Source organism: Copadichromis virginalis, linkage group LG3, assembly GCF_057382275.1.
Source record: "Copadichromis virginalis isolate Kocher_CV1m ecotype Utaka linkage group LG3, C_Virginalis_male_GT1.1, whole genome shotgun sequence".
Lineage (NCBI taxonomy): Eukaryota > Metazoa > Chordata > Actinopteri > Cichliformes > Cichlidae > Copadichromis > Copadichromis virginalis.
In genome coordinates, this window is record NC_140620.1 from 46,258,813 (window position 1) to 46,275,182 (window position 16,370).

A 16,370-nucleotide genomic window follows, 5' to 3' on the forward strand; every position below is an offset into this window, starting at 1 on the left:
CATACTTTCCAACAAAGTTCTTAAAAAATGAATACATGACTAAAATAAGAAAACATCAAACAAACACTTGGAATAAGTTCAAAGTGAAAAGAAATATCAACTCAGAATAATTAGCTTTTAAAATAGTCTTCTGATCACAATAAAGGCTTAAAAGGGCAACTAGTGGTAGCAATTCCCAAATGTCAGCTTTTTGCTTTGATGTACACAGCTTCAGGCAACACATTGTTCTTGTCACAGGCCGTTTATTTTTAATTTGTTAAAATCCAGTTAAAGAAAAATAATAATTTGCGTACTGAAGCCTTCAAAGGTCGTTCATCGGGATCCTGCTTTAAAAAACCTGGTGAGCTGCCCAGTGTATTTATCAAAAAAATCAGCAAGGTTAATATTAAAATCCACATGTCAGTTGTAAAAACCTCAATCGGCTACAGCGTGAGGCCTGTTTAAACATTATCATCCCACTACTGGCACTCTGGAGTCATTTAAGTTATTGAATTTAAGAGATGTTATATCATCTTTTAAATGATTGCACATGCAGCCGACTCAAGGTGTGAGAGATGTTTTTTCAGAATTTATACTACCTCAGGAGAAACAGTAGCAAAAATGATCATTGCCTAATACTTTTGAGTGAATCTTAAAACACTTACATTGTTGATTTCCAAAAGCACATTGTGTTACGTATCTGAAAAATAAAAACTTTTTCTTTCCCCTGAAAATCTTCCCGTTCCTGGAAATAACGGCTGTTTCATGCAGGAAATCGCACAAAATACAACATGCATTATTTTTCACAGAACAGTGCAAAGTAACAGGAGAAGAACTGAGCATGAACACAAGTACAGTTTCTGTAGTTTGAGGAAGAAAAAAAACACCTCATAGGTCTTAAACTTGCAGCATCATTAAAGTTTAACCACAAAATATCACTTTTCTCCTAAAAACTGCAGTTCCTGGCTCTAAAAGTAGGTCAGGCCACTGTATTGAAGCTTCCACTGGACACATCACACTGCCATCAAACTGTCCATAGCGTGTATATTGTAGTTTTAGTATCTGTTTTTATTTGGCTAAGTGACATGCTAGTATTTTATTAGTCCGTTAATTAGCACAAATTAGCAGATATCTGTGTCTGTGCATTGCAGCTGTAGCACTTGGTAAAGTGTAAAGCTAAAATATGTCTAAAAATAAATCTGTTGGTATTTGGGCTATTCAGCTATATGTTTGGGTTTTTGGCTGCTACATGTTTTCCACCAGTAGAGGGCAGTCACGGCAAAAAGAAAATAAAAAAATGTTCCGTAAAAAAAAGAGAAGAGAGTATTCTTGGGTTCTGTATGTGAAAGCCATGGTTCTGGAGTACCCAAATAAACTGGGTTTGCTGTTTACACCAAGTTGTCCTGGAGTGGTGTAACACAGTGCCGTTTATGGTTGAAGCATGCTAACCAAGCCTGCTAGCATTAGCTGATAATCCAGCTAATCTCATCCATAAAAGGGTCTCGTCCATAAAAACCTGCATGCTAGCAGCATAAAAGCTAGTACATTCAAAAAAGTGGCGTCAGGATGCCAGTTTATAAATAGTCTTTCTATACAACAACTCCTGGATGTTTGACTTTTAGGAAGGATAGAATAAGAGATGTTTTTGTAAATCTTTATCTTTTCCTTTTGTTGTCCAGATTCAAATGTAGTCCACAACTTTTAAGGGTATTGTTGCGTTAGTCTGAAGAAGCAGGCAGGAAAAAACATTCTCATCATGACTGGTGAAACATGATATTGTGAAGTAAGAAGTAAAAAAGAACAACTTCTACCCTGTGATTAAGATTTGACTGTATAAAACCTCCTAATGTCTATAATGTTTTACGCTTGGGTTTTAGCTGCTGTTTTAGCTGCTGTGAGAAACCAAGAAAAACATGGCACTGAGACAGACTCTCAAAGTGAGAAGCACAAAAATAGCTCATATTTTTTTTAAGTATTCTAGATAGAAAAAAAGTTCTCAGAAGTAGTTTCACTGGAAAAAAAAAAGAGAGAATGAACAAAGATATTGTACCAATTTCTAGCTACTCTATGCCACCTATAAAAGGCACCCTGAAGCAAGAACAGCAAACTCAGAGCACGGAGAATGATTACAGCCTGAAAGAATGGCAGGGGCTTTTATAAAGCTTGCTTGTCGAGCAGATCACTAAATCTCCTCTAACTCCTGTAATCTTCCCGTTCCAACTGACAATGCTTTTTATTGTAATCTTGTACTTGACACCAAGATTGGCCAAATGCTCAGTGATGGCGGAGAGTATTTTGTGTACATCGTGACTGATAAAGACCAGCTATGAGGATAATATATGCTTGTTTACAAACTCGTCTTTTAAAGTTAACCGGTTTTACAAAAATTATTTATTGAGAAAGGAAATACTGGAAAAAGAAACAACGACAAACCCGACGCCTAAAACTTTAAATTAGGAGTGGAGTCTTTGAAATGGAAATTGCTTGTACTGCTTGGGTGTTTTTCCATTCATCATTTCATACCAAATAATAACCTACAAACTACCACAGAGTGGATGTTTTCTTTTAAAATGTGCGATCACATCAGAGAAGAGATCAAATGTAGCTCTAAATGAAATCTTTGCTTTTTATATTCTTTGCATTAACACACTGACACAACTGCATTTCTGGTCCTTGGCAAACATGTCAGCTAATTTAGGACTTGTACTTATATGACACTTTTCTACTCTAGTTGAGTAGAAACCACTTCTATTTATTCATTTTTTTTACTTCAAACTTCATTTACTCATTCTTACAAGCCACTAAACACTTTTCCCCACATTCACACTGATGCATCAGAGGCAACTCGAGGTTCAGTATCTTGTCCAAGGATACTTTGACAAGCTGACTAGAGGAGCTGGGGATCAAACCATCTACCTTCCTATTAGTACGCAATCCACTCTACTTCCTGAGGCACAATAAGTGGCCTTCGTTAATCGGCCTCAATTGTCTCTTTGCATAGCGACCTTTTGTTGGATTTGGTGTCATTGTTATTAAGTTTGGTTTCTTCAGACTGTATGTAAGAGACAGACGTAGCTTTAGGGAGTCTCAAACTTATGTTCTTTGTCACAGCCAGCAGGGAGTTTCGACTCTTGTTGTAAACCTTTGAGGAAAGTTACCCTACTTGGTGCTCAGTTCATCAATTCTGTAGCTCGTCTCTTCGTTTAAGGTCTTAATTTCTAGTTTCAAGTCTTGACTACAATATGATGTTCATGTTTGAAAGTATAGTCCCAATTAGGACAATAAAGTATGACACACTTTGAGCCAGGGATTTCTCATGTCCCGGGGTGTCTCCATCGACCTGGTGACAGTCAGCTCGAGACGTCGAGATGCAGCTTCGCTAACCCTGTTGAAGTCATGACAGTGCTGTCACAGTACCGTGTACAACCCACAGCCCAGGTGTCGTCAGGATGCTTTTTATGCTCTACTCTTAAATAAAAAATGTCTATATATTCACATTTCTTGCACTATCAGACGTTTTCTTATTAAAGTCAATACAATTCAGTTTTATTTATATAGCGCAAGATCACAACGTAACATTAAAACCCTACAATGACAGAGAAGACTAATACAACCAGATGAGAGAAAGCACTTGGCGACAGTGGGAAGGAAAAACTCTCCTTTAACAGGAAGAAGCCTTTGATAATACCTGGTTGAGGTAGGGGCAGCGTGACTGGTTTGGGTTGATGGGTGGGAGACAAACTGTAATCCATCTAATGTGTTTGTCTCAGATGGTAAGTAAAATTAAATATCTTTTACCTAAAGATAATGCTTTTAACACATTTAAGGTATTCTTTCTGTTTAGCCCCAGACAATCAGCTCTCCTGGTCAGTTACTTAATTAACCCCTGCTTAAGAGCATACATATTAAGGTCCCCCCGTTTCCACAGTAAGGCAAAGGTGTTGGACTCTGCCAGTGCTGACCTTTATTCTATTCATAACTTTTATGGAATTATCTACTATCTTTCGTGCTTCTTCATGAGTGATGGAGGGAAGGAGCAGGAGACAGACTGGTGTGAAAGTAAAGCTGTCAATTTACTGGTCAATCTACATTGCCACCCTCTGCCTTGTGGGCTGTGACCGAAAGAAGGGGGCATCCGGGCTCCCCTTTACAGATAGGGTGATGAACTCAGATGAGGAACAGAGGAAGTTGTTCTGACTACATTGCCTCTTGGACACCTCCTATTTGAAGTGATCTGGGTGTGACTGGAAGGAGACCCAAGGGTCAGCTGGCTGATATTCCAGCTGATAATATCAGCCAGTTGATATTATCAGCTGGATTGGGAACACCTCAGTGATGGATGGAAAGACGGATGGATGGTAACAAGGTGAAACGTGAGAAGTAACGATGTGCAGAAGTGTGTCTAAGAACATATCCTAAGAAGAAAAGTACTTGCAAATATGAACACAACATACTCAAGTAAAAAAAAAAAGATATATTGTATTTAAGTTAGAAACATGCTGTATTTTTTATGTAGTGAAATCTGGAGCAGACACTTTCTAAGCCTCTCAACAAACAAAAACAAATACATTAGCACCTGAGCTAGAAAACAGAAAAATGCCTCAATTATCTTTATAAATTGGACAGAAAATTACAGATGATAGTTAAGGAGGTGAGTCGAGGGTTTCTCTTGAGAGGGGTGTGAGAAATGTTTTACTAGACACAAATGAGACGTCTTAATCTTGGTAGACACTGTGTCTGAAAAGAAAAACTACATATGCTGTGATGTTTTGTGATAGTGAAATGAAACTGGGAGAAGAATTGGTCCAACTTCAGGTATACTAGCTTTAAATTGGTTTGAAAAGAAAAAAAAGTACAATAAATAAATTGGAAGCCCACGCGCTAAAAGAGTCTGTGTGATAGTCTGACAGCAAAATAAATTCATTTGCAGGCATCTGGCAGACAAAATGTCTGTTCGCCCTTGAGAAGGAGCCACTCTGCTAAATATGAAATAAAAAGCCTTACCCAGTGTGGTGCGGTTTGAATTCTGGCGTCCCATGGACTCGGTTGATGTTACGAATGTATGAGAGACAAAACAAAATATGAGCCTGCAGCTGGCACCTTCGCGCAGAGTGAAAGACGCGAAATAGTGAAAGGAAGGACACAACAATAAGACAGCATGCAGGAAGTTGAACTAGAGAGACTTTCAAACTGGAACTCGGTGATTCGTTGGACAAATACGGCAGTGAACAAACACCGAGTCAAAGTCGCCTTACAGTTTGTGCAAATGTTTAATCACTTGTCTTGGCATAGAGCAATATTCAGTGCAAACAGGATTCATTATTTTTGCAACGTGCATGATAGTAATGTGAGGACTTAGCAAAGCATACAAATTATGTCAGGCTCTGAAAGCAAACAAGAAAGCCTGTGAGGAGTGAAGTGTGGACTTATTTACATCCTGAACACAAAAGCGCAACGTAATGCGAGCGCAAGCTGCGCGAGACAGTGACATAACCTCTTGATGTCGCACAGTACATACAGTAAAAGACAGAACTAAATGTCACTCTCTGTATAAGCATTTAAGTATTGCACACAAAACCTTCCTGAGTTAACTTTTACTTGGGAAATGGAGTATAAGGTGTACAGTTTGCCCAAAGTTTACATATGTCTGTACAATTTAATTGTATGATGTAATAACTTTAAAAAAATACATTAAAAAATATATTTCTGTAGTTTTTACGCATTCTTGATACCATAGGTGGTTGAAAATTTAAGTAACGCAATCAGCTATTTCCCAGACCAAACAAAGGCTTTACATGCTAAAGGAATGAGTGATAACATAGACTGTATTTAAAAGATGGATGTTGCAAATCTCTTCCAGTGACCAGCAGGGGGTGACTCCTCGAGTTGCAAAAAAGGAACAATTGTACAGAAGTCTAGAAAAGGACAAACATTCTCACTTGAACTCCGTGAAGTCCTGAGTTTATGCTAGTTTTTATGCAAATTTTGGTCCTATATAAAAATAAGAAAATCTATCTCAGTTTCCTTTGTGCTTATGCTGTGTCCTACAATAGATGTCTTAGATTCACCCATGTGTCATCACATCTGGTATTTAGCTATGGCTAAAATGCTAGCAAGTATGGCAAGTTAGCTTTGAGTAACCAAGCATTGCTTCCGTGGCTAAGAAGGAAGCTAACAAGCTTAGCTAGCTAGGTACCCGTATCTGATCAATGCAACTTAAAGTATAAAAAGAAAACAGGATTATGTGTGATTAACTCATTCACTGCCATTGACGTCTATAGCCGTCAATGGCAGTGAATGAGTCAATGGGTTTAACTCATTCACTGCCAGCCATTGGCAGTGAATGAGTTAAGATTATGACCACATCTTCAGAGGCAGAACTACTTATGTAGAAGGTGAACTGTGCCAAAGCCAGCAAAAATACAGCAGAAGGATCTTAAAATTTAAGGCCTTATAAGCTAACACAATATAAATAAAAATGTGTTTTTGCTCACACATTCATTGCTAAATCTCATGAAACATTTGACGTGCGCTCGATTACATTCCTGATGCCTACATATAATAGAGATAAAGCCCTGCAAGCTTTGGCCGGTGCAAACATTTAGCACCTTTCTTGCAGGCGCAACATGTTCGACAGCCACTGCTGCAAACTCAGTGCTTGTTATTGAACACCATCTACAGCTAATTGTAGGCTCCTTCAGATACAAAGCCAATACATGTGGCAGAGTAGTTATTTATCACTGGAGTGCCTATCAGCAGCTGGGATGGCAGCCTGAAACTAACTGCTGCTTTAGACTTTTTGAGTTGATTTATCTTTGTTCAATCAGCAGCAAATGTAAACAAATGATAGGAGTCTAAAGCATCAGTCAGTCTGAAGGTCAAGGCTGAGGTAGTGCCGTGCAATTTGTAATGCTAGGGGAAGCACAGGGGGAGATGTGGTGGAATGATCTACAATAAATGTGCAAACAAAACCAAAGTGGTGTTATTTCAGTTGTTTAACCTTTGTGAAATACAGCATTTCCTGCACTCGCACCTACAATCTTATTAAGTCATTTTTGTCAGGCTTTGCTCTTAAAGTTGGTTTTAGTCAAATGGAAATCAGCCTGTGTGGTAAAAAAGAAAAATAATTATTTTATTTTAAATGTAAATTGATTGACTCTGCATGTTGAAGAATTTGGATAATCGAGTTGAATACGTCACGATTCTAGTGCAGCAACCTGCCCTTCTTGTGTCAAACCAGGGAGTTCTAGAAAACTCCACAAACTTTGCAGTAGCATTCACTGTAACCAACTATTTACGGTGTCAGAATGAAAGGAAGGCTACAAAATCAGGCATTTGTAAATGAGTTAAAAAAACTGGCTTGGCGAGGGACACTTATTGGAAACTTTGCAAGCCTGCTGATAAACCCTGAAAGCAGGGGCATGCTATATTTAGTAATTAAAGCTAAATTAGGTTAGGAACTCATTTGGTTGCCAGTGCAAGTACTGCAGATTCCCTTATTTTAAAGGCATATCGCTGGACGACTGTAGATGCGGTTCTTTTCTTGTGCGCGTTACACCTTTTCTGCTCCTTGGGAGCTCCTCAGATACTCCAACGGCAGCTCGTCTGAAACATCCACCGGGTTGCTATAGGCCTCATAGTCCTCTTCATCGTGCTGCTGCCTCGCAAAATTCACAAAGACCTGGAATACAAATGAGGAGAAGAAAGTACTTAAAAGCAAAGGCAAGATAATAAACTTCTGCTGAAGGGCCCGTGGACACTTCTCGTTTGCGCTCTCTCCCCACCCTCTGCCTTTAAAACAAACAGAAATAGCGGCACGGACGACGGGGTGCATGAGAATGAGATGCCAGTCGAGGGCTACGGAGCATCAAGCAAGCGTCTCGGCTCACACAGTGAATGTCAGTTTGACATCTTTGACCAGCAGAGAAAGAGAATAAAACAATCATTCTTCTCTCTGTGATGCCCATTTAATGTCAGACGAAATCAATCCTATGGCGTTCATAAAAAGCAGTGTGTATTTCATTGTGCTGTAAACATCACAGGCGAGCGGGCGTTTTAGTCTCTTAGCATCGGCGGTAAAGCTACACAAAGACTCTCTGCAGACGGAGAGGGAGAGGAAAAAAAAGGCAACAAAGCGGATCATATAAAATGATAAGAGCATTGCTTTTCCATTTAACCATTTTCATTGGCTGTGTGAATATAACAGGACACGCGAATTACTAGATTGCACTTAAAATCTAAATGGAAAATAAATAAAATTGTCCTCCAAGCCAATCCCATCAGCAGCTACTCAGAGGCCCTATCAATTAAACCTTTCTTCACAGATACACACTTGCTAAATCAAATAGCAAATAAGCACATGCAGAAGGCCATGGATGAAGAGAAATAAACATTAGTAGCCTGTTCTTCTGGGCTTAAAAACAACCCTCTTTTGTTTTATTGAAGCTCAGACGGGTAATAGAGATCTATCCAGTCAGCCTTTGAGGCTTCTGTTTTTAATTAACCGGTGAATATAATCTGAAACCTTATAATTTAATGGTAATGAAGTCTTTATTAGCATTAACTTCCATCTTTTGAACAAAGGACATACATTTGCCAATTACTCTGATATATTTACGTTGTCATTACTGACAACATGTCTTCACTAGTGAAAATACGGCTTTTCTATCGCTAAAGTAATGACCTCGTTTTATGTGCCGTATACATTTAGAGTCTGACGTTTGAGAACTACAGCAGTTTGCTTTCTTCCTGAGAGTTAGATGAGAATATTGATACCATTAGTTATTCCCGTGTTCAGCCTTGAATTGAAGCTAGCAGGTGATCAGTCTATTTTAGCAACAAAGAGGAGCCCAAAAACACCTGCCGGCATTTTTAAATCGTGCCGAGCACACAGACAAAAAATTAACTACATACCAACTTCTGCTGAAAGCAAAAGCTTCTATCTATCTATGGTTTCACAGTCCATAAAGATCAAGAATGACTTGATGCGTAATCCACACAAACTCCATGTGTGAGCACAAAGTATATTTCACTTCCAAACATATAATTAAATGATTTTGCCTGTTTTGTTTCCATGTTTTAGGTTAAACAAGACACGATGTTGTGTGACAGCAGGTGCTTTTCTCTCCTGCTCGCGGGAACATTAATTAGCCTATCTAGACATTTAAGTAGATCTGTCTTCCATGCAGACATTCATTATGAGAGAATTCTTGGCTCAGTTCAGGACATGAATATGCACAATGTGTTTTTCTGGTTCCTCTGCGATCTAACGTCATGCGCCTAAACAGAATCACGCTGATATCTATTGGCCACAGAGCACGTGAGCAGCTGAAGAGGTGACGTACGCTCTTTCACCACACAGGGTTAAACTAAAAAGCCATGTTACTCTGATTCAAACAAAGATACTTCCTGTCATAAAGTTAAAATGATCTGATCTGATCTTCAGGTTTTTGCTATTTATCCTTTCTCTGTCCTCTGGGAGTTTTTTTCTTTCCTGCCATCACAAAGTGCTTTATACCTTAAAGAATAAAATGCATTGAGGAGACTGTTGTGATTTGGCCCTATATAAATAAGCCTGAACTGAATGGTTAAAGAAAACTTTAATAATAACAATAAAACCACATGAACAGTCATTTTTTACTGAATAGTGTAACTACGTGGATAAAACTTCCTTATAGAGAAGCTGCTAAGTGTAAGCTCATTGAGCTAGTAATGTCATAACATCAGCAGCGTGTATCAAGGTCACCGTTGTCAAGACATCTTCTCAGCAGAGAATAAATACGAGGATAAGAATGACAACAAATGCACCCTCCGCCCACCTCTGCTGGCCTCTGACTCACTGGCTTGATGTGCTGAGGCATGCACAGCATTTCATATTCATAGTCAAGGCTGCGTAGTTGTGCAGCAGAATTGCAAAGTGCTGTTTGTCTTGAACTTTCTGCAAAACTGAGCGTGGGAGCTTTAATGATGCAGCCATTTTTTGACTGAGACAAGCATGGCTAAATTCCTCTGCGGTGTGATTATTTCGTAATGTTCACTTTCTGCATTTAGCCAACCATCCATTCATGACCTGAACGTCATGCACCAGCGCTGCTGAGTGGCATTTTCTTAATAACAGATGGATACAGGCATTAATTACATTATAGGGGTGCGCTGGGGTGTTTATTTGGTACCCACTGAGGCAGAACCCAGAAGGGGAAGGACGCGAATCAGCCAATTAACCTCAGCTATACATCAAAGAAGTCCTTGCAGAATTTAAACTGGCTGTTTTTACATTCGTTACATGTCATTAAAATATTCCTGCTCATCTCAAGATCCCAAACAGAATCTCTCACAATGTCTAAAAGTGGAAGATTTTAATTGTGTGAACAAACCAGTATTTAACGCTTCTGAACAATCATCATGAGTCGCAGCAGTATCAGGGTTATCAGGTGAGTGATGGGTCAGTCACACTAGATTATAAATACTACAGCAGTAGGAAAAAAATCACTGCTTATCCAGCGACAGCTCTGAATTTGTACACTTTTGGCCGAGTGCAGGTACACATTTTCGATGCGCTTCTTTGCAACATGGGACTCGGTTCAATTGGTTACCAGTTATCATTATTATTATTATTATTAGGGTGCCTAATGCTTTTGCCATTTTGCAAATATATTGTCATCCTGCAGGGACTACATCATGATTTGTGGAGGAATATCTGAATTGGTATTTCTTATTCTTACGCTTTGTTTTTAGTACATGCTAACGCTGCGGCTAAATGCTTCCCTGTTTTCAAATTCCAACTTTGTCTCCCAGATTATTTGACTAAAGCTGGGAGGTCAAAAAATGTTTGATGCTTGAAAAAAAAGTGGACGCTAACTCAAACAACAACGTTGCTTAAAAACATCAAAATATGCAGAATATTGTCTGTTTCATTTGTTCACAAGCGTGAGGTAGTATCGGTTCACAGGCGCGTTGTGAAATAAAAGCGCGTTTAAAAAAATACTGAAAGAGGGGACCTAAGTAAAGAAACTTTATAATCAACACATGCATACATATCGGATGATATATGGATCGAAAAGGTCGGCTGCTCCATTAGTGCTTCGGCGACGGTGCCAGAAAAAGACGCAAACGTTTCTCGTTTCTGCAGAAGCCGCTTCTACGAGACCATTGTGAAAGTCACATTTTCCTTTTAAATCCCTGCCCTGCACTGTCCTGGCCATCAGCATTAACGCCTGAGCTCAAGGCCGTGCGGATCAATATTAATTGTAGTGCAAGTTGGGTGTTATACTGTAGGTCAAGGCTCCTCTCTATAAATCACCAGCTGAAAGGTGACTGTCTGGGTCTCCACAGGTTCTCCAGCCCTCCCCCCGTCTGTGTGTTAATACTGTGACCTGCTGGTCCAAGAATGATTTATTTACTGCCTCTGATCTGGTAAATATTGACCAGAGCAGAATGTGGGGCAAGAAGACATAAATGTTAAAACAGATATTATGCAAGGTTCACCGCTGATCTGTGAAGTCCTGTTAAAAACGCTTTATGGAAAAAGAAAAAAACCTTGCAGGCCAAATTGAAGCATTGAGCTTTTCATTAAATTTGACACTCCTAAAGGGCAGATTTTACTTAAAGATTCTGCAGAAGACTGATTTATTTTGAATTATGGGTAATCTACAAGTTGATCATCTGTGCAGTGTCCTTTATAAGACATAATTCGATTTAAATCCAGTCGTGACATTGCACAACTGAACGAACAGACAATTCAACGCATCTGTGTCAATTTTGTTGTTTCTCTTTTTTAAGGCTTTTCTTTTTTCACCCGTGGCGGAGTGGAAAGATGACCTTTCTGGACCCCTCAGAGGTTACTCTCACCTCCCGCATGGTCATCTGCTGCTGAGCTAATGGTGGGTTTGGAAGACACACACGTACTTGCCACTCACTGCCTGATTGCATTAGGTCCCTGGGGCTGTTTGGAAAACACAAGGTGAATCCAGTCCGCAACACGCAGCGCTCGGTTTATCTCGCCAATCAGTAAGCTGAGCTAGTGCACTCTGGCTGGAATAAAATAAAATAAAAAGATACTGGCTGCACGAGTTTTATATAATCAGTCCAGATTTGGGATCAATACTGGTAGCTGGCGGCTGAACAATCTTGGCCGTCCAAACTCAGTGCACTCCTCATTGGTCTGTCTGACAGCCTAAATGGCAGAAAACAATGTGTAGACAATGATAGATCTTTAAATCTTATCCGCTACTGGGCAGACCTGCATTAAACAGGAGCACCTAAAATGGTCAATGCATTGATTGATGAGCTAGTGAGCCATTAAAAGGGAGCAGCAACAGAATTACAGTAGGCTTGTAGAATCACACTAAATTTAGTTGGTGCATCGCTTTTGCATCGGCCTGCACCACCTAGTGGAAGGCTCAAGCTGTTCTTATATACAGAAGATGGGCAGAGTGCTTCCAGCTCAACGCAGCAACAACAATCAGTTTCATCATAATCACATTTCACAGATTTGAGCTGTGACACTTTTCAAAGCTGCCTCTGGATGTTACTTTTGTTTCGACTTTTATGCTTGATCTTTGCTTTCAATTTTCATGTGCTGCTTGAAGGTATCAAAACACTTAAAAATGCATCATTTAACAGTAAACCAAGTTTACGCTCTTACCTTACTTCTTTCCAAGCAGAGATCTCACATCTCTCATATTACTTTTTTCTTTATTACGGATTAAAGAGGATCACGACTGCCTACTACACAAGAGGAAACCTCCAGAGCTGCAACCACAGAAGAGGTAAAAAAGTGCAGTTCATCAAGGTGATACTTAGAGGCTGGCCCCAAAAGGGAGTCAGTATAGGGTATGATTTTTTTTTTCTCCACAGTTTAGAAAAACTCCTCCACAACAGCTAATCAAGTCAAGAACACTCTCGTGGACGTAGGCATATCATTGTCAAAGTCTACAATCAAGAGACGCCTTCATGAATGGACTTACAGAGGGTTTCCAACAAGGTGCAAAGCACTGGTTACACTCAAGGACGGATGAGGCAGAAAGAATAATAACCCAAAGTATTCTGCAAAAGTAACTCAGGAGTTTCTCACTAGAAAATAAACGGCCAAGTCAGTCATCTGATCTCAGAGTTCTCGACTTCAAACAGTCAAGTGATTTTCATCCAAGTATGAAAAGCAATCCTATGAGTTTGTCCAACTATTGAAACACTATTGAAATCCATGATGCATAATTATAATAATGAATTGTGATCGTTTCACTTGATTGAAAATCAAGCCAAAACAACAAAATTGTGTTAGTGCCCAACTGCATATGTTTTCTTTTTTTTTTCCTTTTTTCCACCTCACCTGATCCAAAGTTGTCTGGGACACCGAGTAGTCCTCCACACGCAGCCTCCGCTGATGCCTGGTGAACTGGCTGAAGATATTGGCCAAAGCTCCCTGTGCGTGTGGGAACTGATACTGCAGCGTGTTGTGATGCTTCTCTTTGAGAACGCTGCCCGGAAAGGTCTTCTGGACGAAGTCCTCGACTGGCTTCAGTGCGGGCGGAGAGCCACCGACCCTCACAATCACAGTGTAGCCATCACCAAATCTAAAAAAAAGAGAGGTCATTATGACACATTTAGTGCCAGACAAAAAAGAGAAGAGCCGCAAACAAGCGTGTTAGTGCCAAATAATGATCTCTCCTCTCCTGTTGTCATGCCATAGCGCGACAGAGAACAGGGATGTGTACTAGAACAAACAGACGTGCCAGGAAGGAGAAGGAATATAAATGAAGTATTGAAAACGGAATTGCGCTCATGTTTCCCAGCCATTTCTAGCTTCCTGGATTAAGTAAGCAGGAGGAGCAGGTGAGTCAGACACAGCGAACCGCAAAGCCAGCTCAACTTTAACAAGTATGTTGGTAGCGGATAGAAAAAAAATGTATTTTCCAAATTATGTGTGTAACTAATATAAAAGAAAGCATTCATTTGGTTGACGAAGTGCTGCCATGCCATGCTGCCCCCCATAGACTCTTTTAGCATCTTTTTGCTAAATGATTTGATTTCACTGCCTGCCACGTCACTATTTTGGTTCAGTTTCACTGCTCTCAGCAACCTTGCACCAAATGAGAATCTGTTTTCAGCCAGGAAGCTGTTACACATCACCAACCCAGCATCAAGTAGAGAGGGTAAGCCACTATCTGGAGTACAGACTCGAGCATCGAGCGGCTAAAGAGACAGCGACTTCCCTCAGGAAGTTGCTGCAGAACAAAACGGAGGTAAAGGAGATTCATTATGACACTTCTGATGACACCTCTGACGACTCACACGTGTCTTCTGGGCGCTTACATATCCAGTGAACTGTTTGTATTGTTTGGTAACAATTCTGGATATGGTCTTAATGAGCTTGTTTGTTTCGCTAACCGTAAAATAGCAGTGCGTGAAAATAAATAATTAAATGCTTCTCTAATAATCTGAACATACAAACTTTGTCTAAAGCATGCTGAGAAAAACAGCAAAATAAGTCATCATACATGAGAGGGTACATTAACAAAAGTATGCTCCACTGAACAGTCAGCATGCCATTTTTGAAAATGTGTCAGAATGCAACACCGCTACGAACAATATCCTGGACATAAAGTGTTGGCACAAATGAAAATGGGTCATAGCTAAGCTCTAAAGTTAATTAGCATTCTACATCTTTCCGAATGTGTGCTGTGTCTGGTGAGCACCAAATAAAACTCTGTGCCTTGTTATTCTGTCGTTAGCACTCTGATGACCCATTGTTTTCTGCCTAATTAATTCCCTAATGTTGGATTTACTCATGGAAACGTCCATTGCGGCTAGTGTGAAGCTACATGCAATTAAAGTCAGGGGCTCCCTTAGTGACAATTAGAGATATGGTGAATAAACTACAGGCCTACATGCTCCCAGAGAGACAGGAAGCAAAGTTCTGTGCTAGTTCTGAGAAATGCATTGCACACCCAGGATGGGTTGCAGCACACCTTCAGTTAAATCATTCTCAGTTGAGGAGCCACAGTCCAGGCCTGATGCAACTTTGTATAAATTATTGATGGCAACTCTTATTTAATACTCATTTTCATTAAGAATGCATAAGAGTTTCTAATGCTCCTTTCAAAAGTGGGTCTTATCACAGCAAGGACTCAGTTAAGCCACATACTGCAATGCTATGGCGCATGCTAGCATGTTGTCCGTCCACAATAACAACAACAACAGCCTCCATCCAACCGGCCGACCAACAGGGAGGATCTGAGAACTGTGCCTGTGCTGTGATCTCCTCAGGGGCTGCACACCACGGGTGATCAAAAGCATCCCCATGTATCTCTAAAACATATTATGTAGTGCACTGCATGTGGATAGTACAGTGGGTGGCTTACAAGTATCAGCGTGTTACTGCTTGGGCAACCCTTTGACCATTCAAGATGTTACTCCACACTGGATTAATCCCTGCTCTCAGCTCTGCTATGAAATACTTTGCTTTTGCTACGCATCTATTTGGTTCTTTCCACCATGAAAGGTTCATACAAAACTGGCTGTTTCACAGATTAATAGTTTTTAATAGTCAGTCGCGTGAAAACCCAAGTGTACTTATCTTGGCCAAGTGCTGAGCCCAAAGACTAACTGTGAATCTGCTCGCCAAGAGATCCGGTTAGAAATGTGTATGTTTTCATCCCACATTGGCTTTCTGTAAGCTACAGAGGACTCGCGCGCTGTGTTGCGAGTCCTCTGGGTGCTTAAATTATTTGCAGCTTATAATGTGAAACAAATGTTTTCCTCACAATCCCTGCGTAAGAATAACATAATGTCACCACGCTCTGCTCCTCTAGAGTGTGCACGATCAAGCTGGACAGCATTACAATCCTGTTATTATGGGATTAGTTTAATAATAACCCCACCACCCCACTCCTCCCTCTAAAAACCTCAGTGCTGTTGAAGATTGTAAAGACTAGAATTTACAGTTAAATTTAATTATGGGCTATGTTATTATGTAAATACAATATATATCCATGCATATAACTGTCTGTCCTGTCTCCCTCCCCTCACCCTCAAACAGTCGGGATAGATGGCCCCGCCCCTCCCTGAGCCTGGTTCTGCCAGAGGTTGCTTCCTGTTAAAAGGGAGTTTTTCCTTCCCACTGTCACCAAGCACTTTTTGGGGGGTTTCTCTGTATTATTGTAGCGTCTTTACCTTACAACATAAAGCACCTTGAATTGAACTGTTCTTCAGCATGGTTACTGGTGTCCCCAAGAGAGAAACTAGTATATCACAACTTGGCTCATTTTTATAAACAACAGTCTGCACATGCATATATAGTATTTCCAAGGATTCTTGGTAACTGAAGTTGCTTTGGTGTCCATTTGTAGTCCAAGTATCACGAGCCTATAACGTTTGACCAGGCTTTCAGGCTC

At 40.1% G+C, this 16,370-nt stretch overlaps 1 protein-coding gene across 1 annotated transcript in view; it reads right to left on the bottom strand.

Moving 5' to 3' along the window:
* Positions 1-7,085: 7,085 nt before the first annotated feature.
* The window catches only part of LOC146715018 (phospholipid-transporting ATPase ABCA1), a 189,536-nt gene continuing 180,251 nt past the window's right edge, over positions 7,086-16,370 (bottom strand). The window contains exons 49-50 of the mRNA XM_085451370.1: positions 13,307-13,550; positions 7,086-7,660 (exon numbers count right to left, since the gene is read on the bottom strand). Coding sequence (XP_085307496.1) covers positions 7,532-7,660; positions 13,307-13,550 — 373 coding nt within the window. The 3' untranslated portion in view covers positions 7,086-7,531. The remainder of the gene's footprint in view (positions 7,661-13,306; positions 13,551-16,370) is intronic.